Source organism: Jaculus jaculus, chromosome 9, assembly GCF_020740685.1.
Source record: "Jaculus jaculus isolate mJacJac1 chromosome 9, mJacJac1.mat.Y.cur, whole genome shotgun sequence".
In the NCBI taxonomy this organism is placed as follows: domain Eukaryota; kingdom Metazoa; phylum Chordata; class Mammalia; order Rodentia; family Dipodidae; genus Jaculus; species Jaculus jaculus.
In genome coordinates, this window is record NC_059110.1 from 134,834,648 (window position 1) to 134,858,458 (window position 23,811).

Consider the following 23,811-nt stretch of genomic DNA (forward strand, 5'->3'; position numbering starts at 1 on the left):
GGCCTCTACATGTATGCGTATGGGGTATATGCATGTGCACACACATATACATATAACGCACACACACACAAGAGCCAGGTGTGGTAATTTATACCTGCCATCCCAGCCCTTTGGAGGCTGAGGCAAGGGAATTGTCATGACTTTGAAGCCAGTTGGGCTATATGGTGAGCTCCAGACTGGACGAGGTTACAGAATGAATGGTCTCAAAAGGCCAGTAAATAATAAAATAAAATAAAATGCATAGCCGGGCGTGGTGGCACACACCTTTAATCCCAGCAATAGGGAGGCAGAGGTAGGAGGTTTGCCATGAGTTTGAGGCCACCCTGAGACGACATAGTGAATTCCAGGTCAGCCTGGGCTAGAGTGAGACCTTACCTTGAAAAACCAAAGTAAATAAATAAATAATAAAATAAAAAAAGCAAAACAAAATAAAATGAGCAGGAGAGGGGCTGCTTGAAGTGGTGGTGGCAGAGGAAGCTTCGAGATGGTCTCTCTGCAAGCCTTGGAGCCAGAAGCACGTCAATGGCCAGTGGCGTCAGGATTCTGTTGAACATGGTTCAAAGCCCCAGTTATCTTTCATTTTAGAGATAAGGAAATCAAGGCCCAGAGAGATGCAGCGGCTGGTGAGTCAGAACCAATTCTCTAGTCTTCCAGCTTCTAGCCTGCATCTTTTATTTATTTATTTTTACAGGCTTTCCATAGAAATCCTCTGGTGTTTCTCCATACAAACCCTCCAGGGCACCGAGTCCAGACGGGCAGATGGGGGGTGGGGGGCAGAGATGGAGGAGGCTGTGTTTCCTCTTTTCTTCCTTCCTTTCCAACAATCTAACCTCCAACCCCCAATGAAGTAGGTCAGTGAAGGGACTCCCAGGGATCACAAAAGCATAAAAATAGTGCAGAGCAATTGATAAGGAGTCAAGTTGGGTGGGAAAGAAGGAAGAGAGAAACAAGGCAGAAGGGGAGGGGAGGAGGGGATGTTAAGAGAGTAAAGGAAGGGGCTGGGGGTGTAGCTCAGTTGGTAGAGTACTTGCTTAACACACACAAAATCCAGGGTTCAATTCCCAGCACTGCATAAACCAAGCACGGTATACTTGCCCATAATCTCACTATTCAGGAAGTAGAATCAGGAGGATCAGAAGTCCAAGGTCATCCTCAACTACATCCCTGGTTTGATGCTAGGCTGAGTTCCATGAGACCCTGTCTTAATAAAGAAAGAAGAAAAGCCGGGCGTGATGGTGCATGCCTTTAATCCCAGCATTCAGGAGGCAGAAGTAGGAGGATTGCCATGAGTTTGAGGCCACCCAGAGACTACATAGTGAATCCCAGGTTAGTCTGGGCTACAGCAAGACCCTACCTCAAAAAAAAAAAAAAAAAAAAAAACTAAAAAAAAAAAAGCAAGTAGAAGGAAAAGAGAAAAACAGCAAAGGACCAGACCTGGGCTTGAGCCTTACTCTCATATTCCTTGGACTCCCTTCCCTGCCTCAGTTTCCTTCGAAGGCTTCCCTGCCCATTAGTAGCTAGAGCAAGGGCAGGCGATGGAGAGGCGGGGTAGTGGAAGACAGCCTCGTCCAGTGGGGCTCAGAATTGGTGTCAGCGGTCACCTCTAAGGCAGGCGGCACCAGCTGCTCTCCGAGGGCTCCTCTGGCCTCCGGAGCAATGATGAGGGCGGGAGCCTGGGGAGCCTGTGCCCAGGGAGAGGGGGCGTGGGCAGCACGCCAGGGATCTGGAATTGCAGACTTGGGAGCTCACTGGGACCCACCGTTCTATAGTCAAGTCATCTTTTTTTTTTTTTAAAGAAACATTTTATTTTTACTTATTTATTTGAGAGGGAGAAAGAAGGAGGGAGAGAATGGACGCACTAGGGCTTCCAGCCGCTGCGAGCGAACTCCAGATGCATGCCCCACCTTGTGCATCTGGTTTGCGTGGGTCCTGGGGAATTGAACCTGGGTCCTTTGGCTTTGCAGGTAAGCACCTTAACTGCTAAGCCATCTCTCCAGCCCTAGTAATCTTGTGTGTGTGTGTGTGTGCGCGCGTGCGTGTGTGCGTGCACTCGCGTGCGCCCGTGTGTGTGTGTGTGTGTGTGTGTGTGTGTGTTAGTGTTATTTGAGACAGACTCTATGTAAGCCAGGCTGGCCTTGAACTCTGAGTGCTAGGGTGAAGATATGCTCCACCATGCCCACCGAGTAATTTTGTTCTGTAGCTGGGGAAACTGGGTCTGGGACCGTAAAGGGACTTCTCTGCTTTCTTCGGAAATTTTTTCCTTCTGAACTCTACAGGCTCTAAAGATTCAGCTCAGAAGTAATTCTGTGTGGTGGATATGCTTCTTTGCGGTCTCTCTAACCTTTGTTGACACTCAATATTGTTTTTTCCCCCCCCCAAACAGTATATGATTGTTATAAAAGTCTTCGTTAGTACAGGAAGTGAAAAAGCAAGAAGCCTCTGTCGTTCTCCTGCACCCACCGCCCTCGGTCCCTAGGGTGCCTGTGCTAGCAGTTGATTGTGTCTGCTGGCTGCTTCCCTCCGCCTCCCTCTTCTCTCCTTTCTTTCCTTCCTTTCTTTCATTTCTTTTCCTTTCTGTTTTTTCTTTTTTTTTTCTTTTTGAGGTACGGTCTCACTCTGACCCAGGCTGACCTGAAATTCAGTATGCATTCTCAGGGTGGTCTTGAACCCAAGGTATTCCTCCTACGTCTACATCCTGAGTGCTGGCATGAAAGACGTGTGCCACCATGCCCGTCTCTCTCTCTCTCTCTCTTTCTTCTCTTCTCTTTTCCTTTTCCTCACCCTCCTTGAATTCTTCCTTCTCCCTACTCTTCCTCCCCCCCCCTTTTTTTTTTTTTGGTTTTTCGAGGTAGGATTTCAGTCTAGCCCAGGCTGACCTGGAGTTCACTGTCATGCAGGCTGCCCTCGAACTCCTACCTCTGAGATTAAAGGCATGCTCCGCCGCCTTCCTTTCCTTTGCATTTGCGCGTGTATGTGGCGTGTGGGTGGCTGCCTTCCACCCGGTTCTTCACCAGGCTAGCGGCGTGGGAGCCGCCTGAGAGCCTGCGCCGTCTCCCCCGTGAGCGCTGGCGCAGAAAGCGCTGCACTGACTGAGCCACCTCCCGGCCCTCTGCTTGTGTCTCCAGAGAGGGTCTCACCATGTCGTCCAGGCTGGCTTCAAAGTCATGCTCCTCCTGTCTCTGCCTCCTCAGTGCTAGGGTGACAAGTATGTGGCACCATGTGCAGCCTCCATCCTGCACACACACACACACACACATGCACACATGCACACACGCACACAACACTCTCTCACACACACATGCACACACACACACACTCATGCACACTTTGTCCAGGGCACAGAATGAGTTAGATATTAAGTACAAACTCGATCCTGCATTGAGTTTCTGACCTCTAGCCTCCCAACTTTGCCACATTTTGCTTCTTACCCAGATGTCCCCGGGCACAAGTACTTGGCACTTGTTGAGTGAGTGGTTGGGGGTGAGGCATATTAGATCCAGGGGATTGAGGTCTGTGGAGTTGTTGGGATGCCCGCTCCGTGGGTTGGGGGTGTGGGGAGAGCAGGGTTGGCTGCACCAGCTGTTGCCTCGGGGCCCCATGCCTGGAGAGTTGAGCCCGGGGCAGAGCCCGAGGCCCGATGACAGGTCCCGGCTTAGAGGATCGTGGTTTAAGAGGAATGTGCAGTGGGCTGCCCCTGCTTAGGAGGGGCTAAAAAAAGCCTCAGCCTCCCCTGGGCTTTGTGTGAGGGTTATCAACCGCTCAAGGCAGCTCATCTCGGCTGCTGTGGCCCTTGTGATGAGAGGGTCTGTGTTCCTGGCCCCTCTAGGTTTCCACTGATGGGTGGGACAAGCTCAGCCTGTTCCAGAGGTGGGGGCAGTGAGGAGTGAGGTGGGTGTGGCGGGGTGGGGGCGGGGGGACAGAGTGGTGGCCCCAAACCTGGTGACAGTATACAGTTGTCAGCTGTACCCTGCTGGTGTTTTTTCCTTTTATAGTCAGCGGCTGTTGCTCTTGCCTTCATCCAGCCCCTGCGTGGGGGCTCCTGCTCAGGATAAAAGCAGAAGGAGGAGGTTCAGTCTCCCATCTTGCCTCTCAGGAGCCACATCTCTTGGTCCTGCCTTCACCGAAGACCCCAACAAGACAACATGCCTCCCAAGAAGCCCGAGCCTAAGAAGGAGGCTGCCAAGCCCGCCGCGGCCCCGGCTCCGGCCTCCGCGCCCGAGGCCCACAGGGAGCTTGCCTTTGACCCCAAGAGCGTGAAGGTGAGTGAGGCTCAGGCCGTGGGATGGGGACAGGACAGTATTCCTAATTATGTTTGCCCTGGAGCTGAGAGAGCTCTTTCTCCAAGACCAGATTGGGTGAGACCATGGCACACATGCCCCGGGGTCACAGCCCTGAGAGCCCGAGGAATCAGTAACTGGCGGTGGATGACTGGGGGCATCTTGGGCCAGAGGTCTTCCTCTTTAAGAACCGGTCGCTGCTCTGAGCAAGGAGGCCCTGCCTGACCATCTGATGCTTGCCTACTAGAGTCAATGGTGGAACCAATTAACCAACCCATTAGGCTTTTTTTTCTTTTTTGTAAATTTTATTTTATTTTTATTGTTTATTTGCAAGCAGAGAAACAGTGTGATAGAAAGTATTGGTGCAACAGGGCCTTTTGCCGTTGCAAGTGAACTACAGATGCGCATGCTACTTTGCGCACCTGGGTCTACGTGGCTGCTGGGGAACTAAGGCTGGGCTGTCAGGCTTTGCAAGCAAATGTCTTTAACTGCTGAGCTATCTCTCTAGCCTCAGCCAATCTTTTTCTTTTTGAAACTTTTTTTATTGACAACTTCCATAAATATAGACCACAAACCATGATAATTTTCTCCCTTCCCCTACTTTACCCTTCACAAATCCACCTTCCAGTATATCCTCTCCCCGTCAGTCTCTCTTTTATTTTGATGTCATCATCTTTTCATCCTATTATGAGGGTCTTGTGTAGGTAGTGACATGCACTGTGAGGTCATGGATATCCAGATAGCCAGTCTTTTAAAAGATTTTTTTAAGCCTTTTAAAGGGTCTTCCATAGCAAAGGAGGCCGGCCTATTCCTGGAAGGTGGGATGATACCTTTAAGAAGAACAAACTGAGCTTAGTGTCACATGCCTTTAATCCTTGGGAGGCAGAGAGAAGAGGATTGGGGGATTGTCATGAGTTCCAGGCAAGTCTGGAACTTCATAGAGAATTCCAGGTCAGCCTGAACTAGAGTGAGACTCTACCTTGAAAAAATAAATAAATAAACACCCACAAAACAAACAAATATATAAACAAACAAACAAAAAATTCCCCACCAAGATGAACATGGTGGGAATAGCTGGTTTAACTGGGAGTGATGGTGTAAGTGGCAGGTGGGAAAGGCCTGCGCACTAGCAGCCTGGAGGGCTTCACTCACCAGAAGAGAGACTGTGGAGAGGGTGACAGAGCCTGGGTCCTTCCCTTCTCCCTCTCTGGATGGGCCCCTCCTCTTGTGGTCTCTGCCTGGGTGCCTGCCCATAGTTTGCAGCAGACTGGCCTGGCTCACGGGGGCTGAAGCCTGCTCGCCCCAGCCTCTTGGCTTTATATACTTGCTGCCCCATGCTTCCTGCTCCTCTTGCCCAGGAACACCCTTCTCCCAGGAGTTGGTGTGGGTCTGGCTGGCTGGACTCAGTCATTTCAGGACTCTCAGCAATCTGACCCAGCTGCTGAAGGAATGACTTGAGAGGGGTTGGGCCCTAGATGGAGAGGGTCAGAAGCCTCTGGAGAGGAGCGGTTGAAAGCCTTGGCACCAGACTGGGAGAGGTCAAGTGGCTACTGGTATGAAGGGCTATTAATAAAAACAGGCATGGGTTGGGTGTGGTGGCACATGCCTTTGATCTCAGCACTTGGGAGGCAGAGGTAGGAGGATCGCCAAGAGTTCCAGGCCACCCTGAGACTACATAGTGAATTCCAGGTCAGCCTGAGCTAGAAAGAGACCCTACATCAAAAACAAACAAACAAACAAACAAACAAACAAACAAACAAACAAACGGCTGGAGAGGTGGCTTAGTGGTTAAGATGCTTGTCTGCAAAGCCTGAAGACCCAGGTTTTACTCCTCAGGACCCACGTAAGCCAGATGCACAAGGTGCCGTGTGCGTCTAAAGTTCATTTGCAGTGGCTGGAGGCCCTGGATAAATAAAAATAAAAGCCGGGCGTGGTGATGCACGTCTTCAATCCTAGCACTCTGGAGGCAGAGGTAGGAGGATGGCCATGAGTTCAAGGCTAGCCTGAGCTAGAGTGAGACCCTACCTTGAAAGACCAAACCAACCAACCAACCAAACGAACAAAAGAGACATAACAGGCATGGAGGTGTGGGCCTCTGGGGACCCCAGGCTGAGGAAGGAGTGCAGGGCCAGGTTGTGTGATACACAGCAGAGGATCTGGACTCAGGACTCTAAGCGTGTAAACTTCCCTCAGCCTCTCAGGACTCCCCAGCACCCCAGCACCCTACAATACTGTGCCAAGGCCCCTGGGACCAGGCCCTGTGATAGCCACAAGGGGTTAGGCAAAAACAGGTGGCAGACATGGAGGCTGTTGCTTCGGTCCCACGCTTGGCTGTAGCTCCTCTGGGGGACACTGAGGCTAGTGGGGGATCTTAATAGTGCCTGAAGGCTTTCTAGGGCATCTGTCACTCCATCTATGGACCAAGAGAAGCCAACCATCAGACTGCCCAGGAGCTCGCACCTTTGTTTCTGCTTCATTATGACTGAGCACGCCTTGTCTCTGGTGACCCAGCAGAGCTGCCTAGTGGCCTCAAACGAGTGCTGTCTCCTGCGCCTGTTGACTCCTTTCCCCACATCCACCTCTCCCGTTTTCCTATCTTGCTTACAGTCCTTTCTTCTATCTACATCTTCCAGTCTTGAGTGTTGTTGAAGTTGCTTTGAGAGAGAGATATAGAGAGAGTAGGTGAGTGAGAGAGAGAGAGAGAGAGAGAGAGAGAGAGAGAGAGAGGGAGAGAGAGAACACCATGAGCCATTTCCTCCTATTCAAATACTCAGTTTCTTTGCTTATGAGTTTTTTGCTCAATCTAGTGTACTGTGATGACCATATGCTTCTGGGATAGTTTCTCTTACGTGCTTACCTACTTCTGGGGCAAAAAACACCGCAAAGCAAACTACCTTTCCCTTGGGGAGTTGATGGAGACCACACTTTTCCTCATGTAGGGGTCCATTTAGCTTCTTTACCACTACCCCTGCACTTGACAAATCCATTTTTATTGTTTATTTATTATTTATTAATTTATTTAGTTTTAGAGAGAGAGAGAGAATTGGCAGGCCAGGCCCTCAGCCAATCGAACTTCAGACACTTGCACCACCTAATTGACACGTGTGACCTTGCCCTTGCCTCACCTTTGTGTGTCTGGCTTATGTGGGATCTGGAGAGTTGAACATAGGTCTTTAGGCTTCACAGGCAAGTGCCTTAACCACTAAGCCATCTCTCCAGCCTCCCAAATCCAATTTTGGGCCATAGTTGCTTTCCCAAGCCATCTTGGATCTCATGCTGACCATGTCCAGATCTCCATAGTGGAAGTCTGTTCCGGAAGAGGTGGCCACAGCACAGGCAGCAGAATCGGGCTCAGGAGTGCCGGCACGTGGAGGCACTGTGGGAGGGGGATGGGACAAGGCGGCCTGGGGAAGGACTGTGAAGTAACACCCAGGATACTGATTATAATAATGACTCATGCATGTTTGGTCCCAACAGTTCCTTTTCAGAATCTCCTGCCTTGTTTGCTTTTTTTGAGGTAGGGTCTCTCTCTCTAGCCCAGGCTAACTATGTAGTCTCAGGGTGGCCTTGAACTCATGGCAATCCTCCTACCTACCTCTGCCTCCCAACTGCTGGGATGCTGGGATTGAAGGTGTGTGCCACCATGCCCAGCTGGTTTACAGCTTTTTTTTTTTTTTTTTTTTTTTTTTTTTTGAGGTAGGGTCTCACTCTGGTCCAGGCTAACCTGGAATTCACTATGTAGTCTCAAGGTGGCCTGGAACTCATGGTGATCCTCTTACCTCTGCCCTCTGAGTGCTGGGATTAAAGGTGTGTGCCATCCTGCCTGGTTTGGCTTCCAGCTTTTTAAAATTTTTTTAAAGAGAAAGATGGGGCAGGAGGGCGAGAATGTGCACATCGGGGCCTCTGCAAATGACCTTCAGGTGCATGCCCCACCTTGTGCATCTGGCTCACGTGGGTCCTGGGGAATCGAACTGAGGTCCTTTGACTTTCCAGGCAAATGCCTTAACTGCTAAGCCATCTCTCCATCCCCCACCCATCATGTTTTTAAGTACCTATTATGTGCCAAACATTTCAGCGATAATTACAGAAATCTCTGTCTCAGCTTTAATGAGACAGGGCACAGGTAATAGGAACGACTAGAAAATAAGAGTCAGTCCAGAGCACATGCAAGTTATTAGAGTGCCTAAGAGAAGTGTGGGTGGGATGGAGGAAGGAAAGGAGGTGGACTGACCAATAGCCTTGGGCAGAAAAACAGATCTTGGGGTGGGCACACAAAAGGAGAGAAAGTGTGTTTTATTAAAAAAAAAAAAAAAACTGGGGGTGGGGGCTGCAGTTATGACTTAGTGATTAAGGTACTTGCCTGCAAACCAAAGAACCCAGGTTCAATTCCCCAGGACTCAAGTAAGCCAGGTGCACAAGGTAGCACATGGTTCTGGAGTTCATTTGCAGTGGCTAGAAGCTCTGGTGTTTCCATTCCCTCCCTCTCGCTCTTACTCCTTGCAAATAAATTTAAAAAAATATTAAAAAAAAAACAACAACTGGGGACTAGGGACAGTCCATGTATGTCTAGCTAAGATGAGGAATTATCCTTTGCCCTAAAGGAATTGTAATGGCGGGGGGGGGGGTGTCTGTCAAGGCTCTATAGTTACATAGATCATTTCTCTTTCTCTCTTATGGTTTTTTCTTCCCCCAGTCAGGGTCTTACTCTAGCCGAGGCTGACCTGGAACTCGTTTTGTAACCCCAGGCTAGCCTCAAACTCATCACCTACTACCTCAGTGCCCCAGATGCTGAGACTAGAGACATGTTCCACCATGCCTGGTTCCTTTTTTTTCTCAATTTTTATTAACATTTTCTATGATTATAAAAAAATCCCATGGTAATACCCTCCCCCCCCACATTCCCCTTTGAAATTCCATTCTCCATCATATCCCCTCTCCATCTCAATCATTCTACTTACATATATACAATGCCAACCTATTAAGTACCCTCCTCCCTTCCTTTCTCTTCCCTTTATATCTCCTTTTTAACTTACTGGCCTCTGCTGCTGAGTTTTTTCCTTCTCACGCAGAAGCTCAATCATCTGCAGCTAGGATCCACATATGATGCCTGGTTTCTTGTGGCTTTTAAAGTATTATTTATTTAGGGTTTGAGAGATGGCTTAGTGGTTAAGGCACTTGCCTGCAAAGCCCAGTGACTTGGGTTCAATTCCCTAGTACCCACATAAAGCCAGATGCACAAAGTGGCACATGTATCTGGAGTTCTTATGCAGTCGCTAGAGGCCCTAACATTCCCATTCTCCTCTCTCTGCTTGCAAATAAATAAAAATATTATTTATTTAGTTGAGAGAGAGAGAGAGACAAGAGCATGCCAGAGCCTCTTACTACTGCTAACACATTCCAGACACATGACCCACTTTGTGTGTCTAGCTTTTTGTGGGTACTAGGTATCAAATCTGAGCCAACAGGCTATGCAAGCAAGCCCATTTAACCACTGAGCCATATCACCAGCCCCCCACTTTTTTTTTTCTTTTGAGAAGGTCTCTCATGGAATCTGGAGATCACCATTTTGGCTAAATAAGTTAGCCAGGGAATCCTAGGGAGCCTTACCATCATGGCTGGCTTTTATGTGGACACAGGGGATCTGAACTCAGGTCCTTAAGCTTGGGTGGCAAGTACTTTACTTACTGGGTCCTCTCCCAGCTCCCATCCTCTTTTTTTGGGGGGGGTGGGGTTGAGGTAGGGTGTCACTCTAGCCCAGGCTGACCTGGAACTTACTATGTAGTCTCAGGGTGGCCTTGAACTCACAATGATCCCCCTACCTCTGCCCGAGTGCTGGGATTAAAGACGTGCGCCGGGCTGGAGAGATGGCTTAGCGGTTGAGCGCTTGCCTACGAAGCCTAAGGACCCCGGTTCGAGGCTCGATTCCCCAGGACCCACATTAGCCAGATGCACAAGGGGGCGCACGTGTCTGGAGTTCATTTGCAGCGGCTGGAGGCCCTGGCGCGCCCATTCTCTCTCTCTCTCTCTCTCTCTGCCTCTTTCTCTCTGACTGTCACTCTCAATAAATAAATGAAAATAAACAAAAATTTTTAAAGACGTGCGCCACCACGCCCGGCTTCCCTCTTGGTTTCGACAACACTTCTGTTGGTGTGTCACAGTGTGTCACCTGTGGTCCTTCCGTCAGGGGCGTGGTTTACACTCAGCTCCGAATCCTGCCCTCCTCGTCAGGGGCTGCGGGAGGGGACCGGACCCCCCTTCAGCACGCCCAGCCCTCATGCCTGTGTTTCCTTCCCCACAGATAGACTTCTCCGCTGACCAGATTGAGGGTGAGTATGAACAATTCCGCTCCCCTCTCTGCTGCACTTCCCTGGAGCAGGAAAAAGGGAAGAAGGGGTTATTGTCGTCTGTGTAGTGACAGCCACCATGATCACCCTGGCAAGCCTGTTGGGTGTGGTCATTGGACCCTTTCCAGGGATGAACCCATTTAATTCTTACAACGTCGCTAGGAGGTGGCAGCTATCATCACTCCCATGTAAAAGGCGATAAAATTTGAGGCACAGAGAATTTGGATGGCTTGTCCATTCTCACATGACAGTCAGTGGTGGAGTCAGGATTCAAATTTAGGCAGTCTGATTCCAGACCCGTGTTCTCAGCTGCTCCTCCAGACAGCTCGCCCAGTCAAAGTCAGTGCCTCCCCACGCCCCAATCTATTGAAGATACTTGGGAGTTCTCCTTTCTTCAGCTGATCAGTGTTCCCTCCCCTCACCATGAAGTCTGTAAGCTGTTTACCCACGCTGGTGGCAGGGCCGGTGGTGACTGGTCGTGTCCTAGTCACTCTCTGTCCCCATCACTGACTCTTCTCACCTTTGATGGAAAAATGTTTTTTCAATCTTATATAGAGTGTCATTAAGATGCAACTTTGGTGGGCTGGAGAGATGGCTTAGTGGTTAAGCGCTTGCCTGTGAAGCCTAAGGACCCCGGTTCGAGGCTCGGTTCCCCAGGTCCCACGTTAGCCAGATGCACAAGGGGGCGCACGCGTCTGGAGTTCGTTTGCAGAGGTTGGAAGCCCTGGCGTGCCCATTCTCTCTCTCTCCCTCTCTCTGTCTTTCTCTCTGTGTCTGTCGCTCTCAAATAAATAAATAAAAAATTTATAAAAAGAAAAAAAAGATGCAACTTTGGGCTGGGCATGGTGGTGCATACTCCACTTTGTACACCCAGCTTTGCGTGGGTGCTGGGGAACTGGACCCAGAAGAGCAGGCTTTACAAGCAAGTGGCTTTAACCACAGAGCCATCTCCCCAGCCCCTGATAATTGTTTTCAATGTTAAAAACATGTAAATTCTAGCAGGAGGTGGAGGCAGGAGGGTTGCTGAGAAGGCAGTCTGAATGTGCATCCTCCCAGCAAAATTAATCCTTATGACCAGACTGTGAGGTGGATGACATTTCTCCTTTATAGAAGAAAACTAAAGTTCAGTAAGGCTCAATAACTTGGCCAACATCACAATGCGCACTGAAAAGAGATAAAATTTAAGGCTGGCATGGGGGCGCATGCTTTTAATCCCAGCACTCAGGAGGTGGAGGTAGGAGGATTGCCATGAGTTCAAGGCCACCCTGAGACTACAGAGTGAATTACAGGTCAGCCTGAGCGACTGTGAGACCCTACCTCAAACAAACAAACAAACAAACAAACAAACAAATCTCCGTGAAATGATGCCGACAACACTGTAAGAGCATTTACAGAGTATCCCTATGTGGCCCAGGTTGGCTTTGAACTTACTATGTAGCCTAGAACTCACAGTGACCTTTCTGCCTTAGTCTCAGTGCTGGGATCACAGGAGTGTGCCACCACACTGGCTTGTGTTAAGATTTCCAATGCATCATTTTATTTACACACATCAAACTTAAGGACTTGAAGAGGTAGGTGCTATTTATAGCTGAGACTTAGAGGTGAAATGTTTACTTTCCCAAGGTCACACAGTGGCAAGCAGTAGCAATGGAATTTGAATCCACTTATTTGGTTATGTGGAAGACCTGCCATCTAGCCTGTCATAGTGATGAACCCTTGCAATTCCAGCACTTGGGAGGTGGACTCAGGAGGATCAAGAATGCAAGGCCAACAGCCTGGGCTCCAAAGTGAGTTTGAGGTCAGCCTTGGCTAGAGTGAGACCCTGCCTAAACAAAAACAAAAAAGAATTTAAGGTCAAAGTCAGGCACTTCATGACCAACCGGGGTTACATGAAACCCCCCTATCTTAAAAAACAAAACCAGGGCTGGAGAGATGGCTCAGCTGTTAAGCGCTTGCCTGTGAAGCCTAAGGACCCCGGTTCAAGGCTCGGTTCCCCAGGTCCCACGTTAGCCAGATGCACAAGGGGGCGCACGCGTCTGGAGTTCGTTTGCAGTGGCTGGAGGCCCTGGCGCGCCCATTCTCTCTCTCTCCCTCTATCTGTCTTTCTCTCTATGTCTGTCGCTCTTAAATAAATAATTTAAAAAAAAAAAAAAAAAAAATAAAAAAAAAAAAAAAAAAAAAAAAAAAAAAAAAAAAAAAAAAAAAAAAAAAAAAAACAAAACCAGGGCTGGAGAGATGGCTTAGTGGTTAAGCACTTGCCTGTGAAGCCTAAGGCTCCAGCTTGAGGCTCATTTCCCCAGGAGCCATGTTAGCCAGACGCAAAAGGGGGTGCATGGACCTGGAGTTTGGGGGCGCATGTGTCTGGAGTTTGTTTGCAGTGGCTAGAGGAGCTGGTGCCCACCCTCGCTCCCCGTCTCTCTCTGCCTCTTTCTCTCTCTGTTACTTTCAAATAAATATATAAAATTTTTTTTAAAAAAGGGCCAGGTGTGGTGGTGCATGCCTTTAATCCCAGCACTCAGCAGAGGTAGGAGGATTGCTGTGAGTTTGAGGCCACCCTGAGACTGCATTCCAGGTCAGCCAAAATCAAATAAACAAATAAACAAACAAGCAAACAACAACAACAACAAAAACTAAACCAGGTCTGATGGCCCAGATTCAATTCCCCAATTGCACAAAGTGATGTGTTTACCTAGAATTCATTTGCAGTGGTCAAAGTCTCTTTCTCTCTGTCTGTCTTGCTTCAGTAAATAAATAAAAATATTTTTTTTGTTTATTATTATTTTTATTTATTTATTTGAGAGTGACAGACAGAGAAAGAGGCAGAGAGAGAGAGAGAGAGAAAGAATCGGTGCGTGCGCCCCCTTGTGCATCTGGCTAATGTGGGTCCTGGGGAATCGTGCCTTGAACCAGGGTCCTTAGACTTCACAGGCAAGTGCTTAACCGCTAAGCCATCTCTCCAGCCCCAATAAAAATATTTTAACCCTCCCAACCCAATAACAATAAAAAAACCCAAACCAACAAAGACATATCTTTTACAGACACATGAAGCCTAATAAAAAATTGTAATCAATTAAATGGGAGAAACTGCTTTGATTGTGGAATGATTTGTCAGTAATCCTCATGCACTTGAAGGAAGTAAACAGTTCCGAAGAGGATTAAGGGCAGCTTTTGTTATAAGTAGCTAATAAATTCTTCTTTGGTTCATGCTGTTAATCTGCTAAGTAAAGTAAGTCACCTCTCTGTGGCTAAGGTGGTGACTTCAGTGTCACGGCCAGTCTGGATTAGCCTCATTCATGAACTGGTTGAATCTAAATTGGTGAAGAACTAAGGCTGTTCGCAAAGGGCCCACAAGCACCTTCATTTGGCCCTTTGGATTCCTACCTTCCAGGTGTCAGTTTTTTCTGCTACTGAGCTCCAGAACTAGGAAACATGACAACCACTCTTTGCTTCCTTCCTCCCTTCCCTTCCTCCCTTCCCTTCTTTCCTTCCTCCCTTCCTCCTTCTCCTCCTCCTCCTTTCTTCTTCTCCTCCTCCTTCTTTTTCTTTTTTATTTATTTATTTATTTGAGAGCGACAGACACAGAGAGAAAGACAGATAGAGGGAGAGAGAGAGAATGGGCGAGCCAGGGCTTCCAGCCTCTGCAAACGAACTCCAGACGCGTGCGCCCCCTTGTGCATCTGGCTAACGTGGGTCCTGGGGAACCGAGCCTCGAACCGGGGTCCTTAGGCTTCACAGGCAAGCGCTTAACCACTAAGCCATCTCTCCAGCCCTCCTTCTTTTTCTTTTTCGAGGTAGGGTCTGGCTCTAGCCCAGGCTGACCTGGAATTCAGTATGTAGTCTCAGAGTGGCCTTGAACTCATGACCATCCTCCTACCTCTGCCTCCCGAGTGCTGGGGTTAGCAGCGTGGGCCACCACGCCCGGCTTCTTTTAACAATCATCGAGAAGCCTGCAGCATTGCCACGTCTTGAGCCGTAGCTGGGTCTCTATCTCTCTACAGAGTTCAAAGAGGCGTTTTCCCTGTTTGACCGCACCCCGGCAGGAGAGATGAAGATCACCTATGGGCAGTGCGGGGATGTGCTCCGAGCCCTGGGCCAGAACCCCACCAACGCTGAGGTGCTGCGTGTTTTGGGCAAGCCTAAGCCTGAAGGTCAGTGAGGACTCCTAGGTGAACCCTGTTGTCCTGGGGCAAAATACCTGCCAAAATCTGCTGAAGGGAGGAAGGGTCTAGTTCCTGGTTACAGTCCAGGGTCGTGGGGGGCATCGAGGCAGGAGCTTGTGGGAGCGGTCATGTTCAGCGCACAGGGAGGAGCAGAGTGGTGGGCACGCCGGCTCAGCTGGCCGCCTCGTTTTCACATAGTCCAGGACCCCAGCCCGTGCAATGACGCCACGTGGGTGTTCCCACTTCAGTGAACCTAAGCTGGATGATCCCTCCAGGTGATTCTGTAGGAAAAAACCCCCGCAGGGGGTCCCCACGCTCTGCCCGGATAAGGCGACACCCCAAATCACTCACTCACGAGAAGCGGTCTTGATGCAAACTGCAAGAGGATTTTATTCCAAGCGTGCTGGGGCCCACAGTCGTACACCGCACAGGGGTAGAGGACTGCAGAGCCCCGAATGCAGGAACAGGACAGTTTTTATAGGGTTTCTAACAAAGCCTGTGCCTTAGACCAATCATTTTCTAATATTAGGAGCCCCGCAGGGTGTTAGCCAGTCAGTTGGTGCCACCCCATAGTTTCTAAGCCAATTAGTTTATGACCTTGGTGGTCAGCATTTGCGCAGGTCCTTGGGTGGGAGTAGCAGAGTGTGGTTCCAGTCTCCTATGACCTTGGAGGTCAGCACTTGTGTAATTCCTTAGGTGGGGGTAGCAGAGTATGGTATCAGCCTCCTATGACCTTGGTGGTCTGAGGCAGGCTGCTACAGCTTATGGTGCGAGCTACTAAGGCTAACAGTGTGGGCTATTAAGGCTTATAGTGTAAGGCTTATAGTGCAGGCTATTTACAGAAACCAAATAAGTGGTTCACTTCATTACTCATTTCCCATCCTTGAGGGCTATCTCATGCCCTTTTACCTAGTTTTATATTAGGAGTGGGCTCTGATATAATGAGAAGAGGGATTCTTTACTTGCTTCCAACAGAGAGTAAAGCCTGGAGTTTGAGGTATGCAGGGAGCCTGCTTAAGCTCCCCTTGGAGCGTGATAGTATTTCTGAGCTTCTGAATTCTTGGGCCTTTCAATTCTAGGTCCTGTCAAGTTGACAGTCAACATAAGCCACCACATATTTCCCTCCTTTCCACCCTTTGGGACCAGCTGCCCCCTCCACATTGCCGACACTGCCCTCGTCCTGCAGGGTGAATTACCTACGCTGTGGCATCTAGTTGCTGGAAGGACCTAGAACAAATGTGTTCTTCTTTGCCTCATGAGATGGGGAGCTCCGGGTGTGTAGGGGTGGGGGCACGGGGAGGCAGTAGAGATTACTTCAGCATCCTTCCCTGACACCCATCCCCCTACCATAGTGCCAGGGATGTGGTCATAGCAGGAACCTGGCGACTGGCTATCCTCAGCACCAGCCCAATGGCTCTTTGTTGATGTGTCTGTCATAGCCCTGTGTCCCATGACCAGTGTGAGCTATATCACAAGTTATTTGTTTTTAATGGTTAGAACAGTGAAGTCGGCAAAATATTATTGATTATTATTGTTGTTGTTATTTTGGCTTCTTGAGGTAGGGTCTCATTCTAGGCCAGGCTGACCTGGAATTCACTATCTAGTCTCAGGGTGGTCTCGAACGCTCAGTGATCCTCTTACCTCTGTCTCCCGAGTGCTGGGATTAGAGGCGTGTGCCACCACGCCCAGTGTTGGCAAATTATTTGTTGGATATGAATTAGATTATAGATTAGCTCCACAATGGAGACTTACTGATTTGGGACAAAGCTTGATGGGTATTGCTGGGTGACCTTTAAGAAAGTGGTGCAAGGGCACGTGTCCTATTTGTGGGTGTCACTTGTCATGTGTGACAGTGAAGTTAACTGCTACCCTAAAACCCTTATCCTTAAAGGCATAGGCTCTGGGGGTGGAGGCAGATTGGGCTGCAACCAGGCTTCCTGGAGGTCAAAATGACCTATGACGCCTCCATGTTTTTGGAGGGTGTGAGGGGTTTCTGAATGGTTATGAAAGAAAGAAATGCACACATATATATTGCAAATATATATTTATAAAAACTTATTTATTTATTTATGAGAGACAGACAGAGAGAGAGAGAGATAGAATGGGCATACCCAGGCCTCCAGCCACTGCAAATGAACTGCAGATGCATGCGCCACCTTGTGCATCTGGTTTATGTGGGTAGTGGAGAATTGAAACTGGGTTCTTAGGCTTTGCAGGCAAATGCCTCAACCACTAAGCCTTCTCTCCAGCCCCAAACTTATATTATTCAAAGATAATTTACTCAAGGATGGGAAGATGGCTCAGTGGTAGAATGTTTCCCTACCATGCACAAGGCCCTGGTTCAAGCTCCACTGCCATTTAAAAGAAAACTTTTTTTTTTTTTTTTGAGGTAGGGTCTCATTCTAGCTCAGGCTGACCTGGAATTTACTATGTAGTCTCAGGGTGGCCTCAAACTAAAGGTGATCCTCCTACCTCTGCCTCCCAAGTACTGGGATTAAAGGTGTGTGCCACCACGCCTGGCTCAGTTAAAAAAGTTTTAACAGACTTCAGTGTGGGAGAAGCATGTCATTCTCAAAAGAATGGCATATGTCCGAGCGTGACCACTTCTCGCCACTCAGGCCCTGTAATCTGGTGGCCAGACCCAGGTGGAAAGTTCACGCGTGCTTGTCCTTTCTGTCTTACTGATCTACCTTGTGACCTTGTCACTGGCCATCCAGAAGTGGCTGAGGCCCAAGCCCTGGGTGCTGCCGGGTTTTGGGGGGCCTCTGGGCTCTGTCCTCCCCCGCGTGTGCTCACATGCGGGTCCGCGTCCCTCCCCATCCTGCTGAAGAGATGAACGCCAAGACGCTGGACTTCGAGAGCTTCCTGCCCATCCTGCAGCACATCTCCCGCAGCAAGGACCAGGGCACCTACGAGGACTTCGTGGAGGGGCTGCGCGTCTTTGACAAGGAGAGCAACGGCACGGTCATGGGGGCTGAGCTGCGGCACGTCCTTGCCACCCTGGGTATGCCAGCTGGGCAGAGCTGCAGGCCAAGCGGGAGGGGTGGGTGGGTGAGGGCAGCCATGAGGCATATGTTTGGGGATATCCAAGGGTCCCTGAATGTGACAGATCGTGTCCTGATCTGGGGGGTCTGTCTTCCCGGTCTCTGCAGGGAACCCCTACAAAAAGGTTTGCCCATAAGGTAACGGGAGTCCCGGGAGAGGAGAGCAGAGAAGGGTCACTCCTGAGGCCCGAGATGGCACGCGGGGCTTCCGTCCTGGTCTTTGCCTCTGTCACTTTAGGAGGAGGGGCAGGCTTCAGGGAACCGGTAGGCCTTAAGACCTTTGAGCCCACTCCCCAGAGCCTTTGGTGAGGCTTGGCACGAGCTGCTTTCCAGCTCCAGGGTGGATCTTTCAGCCTTGAAGTGTGCTTGGGCTTTGCCCGGCCCTTCTCTGCTAGTGTCACTAAGAGCGCCCATTCCCCAGGAGAGAAGATGACTGAGGCCGAGGTGGAGCAGCTGCTGTCCGGGCAGGAGGATGCCAATGGCTGCATCAATTACGAAGGTAGCGGGTCCTGCCTTGCTTCTCAGCACGCCCAGGGTGGCAGGGTGCATGGCATGCAATGGGTGGGCCCAGGAATGGCAGGGGGTGTCACTTAGAGGAGCTGTGACAGACTCCCTGCTGGATGCTATTTTTTTTTCCATCCTGGGATAATGGAAGGAAAATGGGTTTTGAAGATAGCTATGATTTGTATGACTTTGATCAGTCGTTTATTTTCTCTGAGCCTCAGTGGGCGTTTGGACACTTTCCCCAAGGTTACATGACTTTGATGAAGTTATTTATCTTCCCTGGACATCAGTTTTCTCATCTGGGCAGTGGGCATGATGACACTTTTCTTAAGATTGAGCAGATCTGTAACAAGATAGCTCAGTCGTCTGTCTGTCAGCATAGAGTGGACCCAGAGCCGAGTTTAGGTCTCTTCTCTGTCCCACCTCCTCTCCACTCCTCTCCTCTCAAGTTAGAGGAGTGCTGTCAGGAGAAAGGGCGCTGAGGGTGGAGGTAGGGCACAGGAATTGCGGAGCTGAGGGTGCTGCGTCCATGGTCTGATTTTCATTTTCTGTCCCAGCCTTCGTCAAGCACATCATGTCTGGGTGAAGCGCGTCTCTCCAGGGTGAGCACAGCCTCTCCCTCTCTCCTGGGTCTGAAGGAGCCAAGCGACACTACCACGTGCCCTGATACTGCTCCAGGCTTGGCTCCTTAAGAGGAAACTGCATCTGGCCAAGATCAAAGACAGCCTGGACCTTACTGTCCACCGTTTCTCTTGGAGTTGGCGCAGGCTTCTGTCTCATTCTCTTACTGCCTCACTCCTGCCTGACTGTGTCTTTCTTTCTTTCTTTCTTTTTTTTTTTTTCTAGGTAGGGTCTCACTCTAGTCCAGGCTGACCTGGAATTCACTATGGAGTCTCAGGGTGGCCTCGAACTCACAACAATCCTCCTATCTCTGCCTCCCGAGTGCTGGGATTACAGGCGTGCGCCACCACGCTTGGCCCCAACTGTGTCTTTTTGCCCTGTCTTGAACCCTTCCTGTCTTATCTCCTTGCTTCTCTTGGGGTCTCTCAGACTTGGGGCTCTGCACAATCTTGTGGGCATGAGAAAGCCCTATGCCATGTGGAAGTCCCTGGGCCGAGACTCTTGATTAGTCCACTTTATTGTTTTTCCTAGGCTCCACCTGGGTGTGGAGATGTCCATAAAGTGGTAGGGGGTTTGGTAGGGGGTTGGGGTGCGGGAGGGTGGCATGCTACCTCCATCCATCACTTTCTTTCAGGTGCCTGGCCCTGGCCTTTGCCCCAGGATGAGTTAACAAGAAGCCCACAGGGACTGACATGGAGTTCTGGACTCACCACCAGGTCACAACTCGAAGACCTCTCCAGTACACAGCCCTCCCTGTAAATAAACAACCCTGGCAAGGGTTCTCACCAGTCCCTAAATTGTTGTTTTAAATCTTTATTTAAAAAAAAAAAAAAACAACCTAGCTGGGGGTGGTGGCGCACACCTTTAATCCCAGCGCTCAGGAGGCAGAGGTAGGAGGATTTCTGTGAATTCGAGGCCACCCTGAGACTACATAGTGAATTCCAGGTCAGCCTGAGCTAGAATGAAACCCCCCCAAAAAACAAAAACAAAACAAAACAACCCCCCCAAAACAAAACAAAACAGCACCACAAATAAAACAAAACCAAACAACAGCAACAAAAACCCTAATTAATTAGTTACTTGGATTGCTGTACGTGTGCGATGCTGAGGCTTTGAGCCTGCTCAGAGACGAGGAGGTGGGAGCTGGGGTGGGGCGGATAAGGACAAGAGCCTCAGCGTCTGGAGCAGGTGGGGCCAGACGGGCGTGGACGTCCCTCTGAATGCGAAGCCGCGGCGTCCGATTCAGTCTTGCTTGTTCTGGACATCGCACTGACCGCACCTGATTCCAGCTCAGGGCCCTGGGAAGGCTCAGCGTTGGTCTCAGAGCCGTCTCCTCATCCCCTTCTCTCTCTTCTCAACAACCTGCGACACGAAGGCAAAGTGGGCATGTGTCTTAGAAGCCAAATCGGGTCAGATGCAAGGAATCCACATGTCCACAGCCGTGTCCTGGGTTCGCCCTGGGCCTCCAGGACGGCCTCATCGGCTGCTGATGGAAGGCCACGTTCCCCGCCCCACAGCCCTGCACGCCGCCGGTGACTCAGGGCGCCTCCATCACTGAGCAGCTTCTTACCTCTTACCATAAAATCTACTCCCTGCTGGGTGTGGTGGCGCACGCCTTTAATCCCAGCACTCAGGAGGCAGAGGTAGGAGGATTGCTGTGAGTTCGAGGCCAGCCTGAGACTACATAGTGAATTCCAGGTCAGCCTGGGCCAGAGTGAGACCCTACCTCAAAAAAAAAAAAAAAAAAATCTACTCCTTGGCCTGCCCTTGCTCTCTTTTTGGCTGTCTTGCTTGTTACGCACCCCACTCTTTCTCTTCCCTCTCCCTTCTCTCTGTCTCTCTCTCTCTGGTGCATACATCCTCCTTTTCTCTCTCCTTCTCTTTCTCTTCCCCACCTTTCCCCTCTGCCCTATTAATAAAGTCTTAGATTCAAGCTTTGTCACTCCCTTGAATCTCATATATGTATTTTGTCAACATATCAACCTGCCTATAAAATTTTCCCCAAGCTTAGCATTTTGTTTAGGTAGGCTCTAGCCCAGGCACTCACTCTGCAGTCCCAGAGCAGCCTTGAGGTCACAGTGATCCTCCTACCTCTGCCTCCCCAGCCAAACTTAGCTTCTTGAGCTGTTTCCCCTTTTGCCCCATACTTTTCTGACTGCTCTTTCACAGCTGGCTTACATAGGTACCAGGGAATTGAACCTGGGTCCTTAGGCTTCACAGGCAAGTGTCTTAACTGCTAAGCCATTTCTCCAGCCCTCGGTTTTTTGTTTTTTTTTTTTTTTTTTGAGACAGTATCTCACGTAGCCGAGGCTGGCTTGGGATTCCTATGTATGTATGATTACCTTGAGCTCCTGAACCTCCTGCTTCTACCTTCCCAGTGCCATGATTACAGGGGTACACCCCCATACTCAACCGGGGATTGAACCCAGGACTTAAGAGTAGGAAAGCACTCTACCAATGATTTATGGGCTTCCTACATGCTAAGCAAGCCCTCTACCAATGACTCTGCCCCTAGCCCCAAATTCCTCCTGCCGATATTTCTCCTCAGGGTTGGGGCCTTGGTAGCTCTCCTGCCCTCTCTCCCTTCTTTTTGCCCCATTTTCTCTTTCATCCTCTCTTCCTTCCCCTTCCTTCTTTTTCAGGTACTAAGGTTTGAACACAGGGCCTTGCATATGCTAGGCAGACATTCTATCATTGAAAGACACGCCCTGCCTTGAAAAGTTAAAAAGTTAATTTGTTTGTGAGTAGAGAGGTTGAAAATCAATATTGGTGTGGTAAGACAAAACCTCCAGCCACTACTCATGAACTCCAGAGGCATGTGCCACTTTGTGCGTCTGGCTTTGTGTCGGTATTGAGGAATTGAACCTGTCAGGGTTTGCAAGCCAGAGCCTTTAACCACGGAGTCATCTCCCCAGCCCTAAATTTTTTTGAGACAGAGTCTCACTAAATTTCTTAGGCTGACTTCAAACTTTTTTATTTTTATTCATTAGAGACAGAGAGAGGGAGAGAGGGGGGGTGGAGAGAGAGAGAAGAAGTGAGAATGGGCATGCCAGGGCATTTAGCCACTGCAAACAGACTCCAGACACATGAGCTGTCATGTGTATCTGGCTTATGTGGGACCTGGAGAATTGAACCTAGGTCCTTTGACTTCTCAGGCAAACGCCTTAACCGCTAAGCCATCTCTCCAGCCCTGTTTTTAGACATCGAGTGTCCTATAGTCACCCACTGGCAGTATTTAAGTTCCGTGTCCATCATACATTCAGCATCCTGTAAAAACTGACCGCTGGGGCGTTTAAGGTATATTGTGCCGTGATGGCTTCGGTGCAATGTCAGGTTACCACCAGTAGATGGCAGAACCGCAGCAGTGTCCTTTCAACAGGAGGTGAAGTGTAGGACCAGTGTTCCCAGGATTCCAGGAAAATGGATTCCCAGCCTGGGTTGGAAGGAAATTTTCAGAAGTCATTTAGTTTATCTCTGTGTTGTCAGACAAATGAGGATTTTGTTTACTTTCAAAGATGCACAGCAATTAGTTAGCTTGCTTCAGTACAAGGGTTTTGCAATGAGGGTCACAGAGAGGACACGGCTGTGGACATGTGGATTCCTCACGTCTGACCCAGTTTGCCTTCTAAGACACAAACCCACTTGGCCTTCGTTTCACAGGTTGTAAAGGAAGGAAGTAGATTGGATCACCTCTGGCCCCTCCCAGTTCTGACACTGGTCATTAGAATACCTTAACCACCTCTTGGTCCCTCATTTAGTCCATTATCTTGTTTGTGTTCGAGGTAGGGTCTCACTCTAGCCCAGGCTGACCTGGAATTTGCTCTGTAGTTCCAGGCTGGCCTCGAACTCACAGATCTTCCTACCTCTGCCTCCTGAGTGCTGGGACTATAAACATGCACCACCACACTTGGCTACTTTTTTTTTTTTTTTTTAAACAGCACACTTCTAGGTGAGCTAGGAGCCGGAATACAAAGTCATCCATGGTGTCTCCTTTCATGAGCTTATATTCTACCTGAGGGAAAGTAACATATGTGAAAAGTTAAAAGATGTTACACAAAACAGAAAGCCAGGTGTGGTGGTGCATGCTTTTAATCCCAGCGCTCAGGAAGCAGAGGCAGGATATTGCTTTGAGTTTCAGGCCATGCTGGGGCAACATAGCCCAGGTCAGCCTGGGCTAGAGTGAGGCCCTACCTGGAAAAAACAAGAACAACAACAACAAAGACAAAACAGAGTATGTCTGAGGATTAAAGGAGAAATACTGAGCAATAGGAGATCGGAGCAGGGGAGGTCAGGGAGGGCCTCGTGGGAGCAGTACGGCAAGCTGGGGCAGAACAGGTAGGGCGCAGGGCGCGGCGCCTGCCTGCAGCTCCAGTTACTCAAGACGCCGAGGCAGGTGGATCAAAAGTTCAAGGTCAGCCTGGGCGGAGTAAGAGGCTGTTTCAAAAAAAAAAAAAAAAAAGTGGCTCTGTGGAGATGGTTTAGCAGTTAAAGGTGCTGTTTGCAAAAGCCTCATGGACCAGGTTTGATTCCCCAATATCCATGTAAAGCCAGGTACACAAAGTGGCACATGGGTCTGGAGTTTGTTTTCAGAGGCAAGAGGCCCTGGGGTGTCTATTTTCTCTTTATATGTAATATAAATATAAATATATGTATACATATATATATACACACATATATATAAATACATATATATAAATACATATACATATAAATACATTATATATATATATATATTTCCATTCATTAATTTTATTGAAAGGTATATCCCTTAGTACCAAACAAAAAGGTAATTGGTTAGGTTACCTCTCCCAACTCAAAAAAAAATTTTATTTTATTTTTATTTATTTGACAGAGAAAGAGA

At 49.2% G+C, this 23,811-nt stretch overlaps 1 protein-coding gene across 1 annotated transcript; it reads left to right on the forward strand.

Annotated features, from left to right (window-relative positions):
* Positions 1-4,088: 4,088 nt before the first annotated feature.
* Positions 4,089-19,697, forward strand: Myl4 (myosin light chain 4). The gene is made up of 7 exons (XM_004655095.2): positions 4,089-4,259; positions 10,576-10,603; positions 14,620-14,769; positions 17,612-17,785; positions 18,247-18,324; positions 18,887-18,931; positions 19,585-19,697. The coding sequence occupies exons 1-6, from the start codon at positions 4,143-4,145 to the stop codon at positions 18,913-18,915; spliced, it is 576 nt and encodes a 191-aa protein (XP_004655152.1). The 5' UTR covers positions 4,089-4,142; the 3' UTR covers positions 18,916-18,931; positions 19,585-19,697.
* Positions 19,698-23,811: the final 4,114 nt, after the last annotated feature.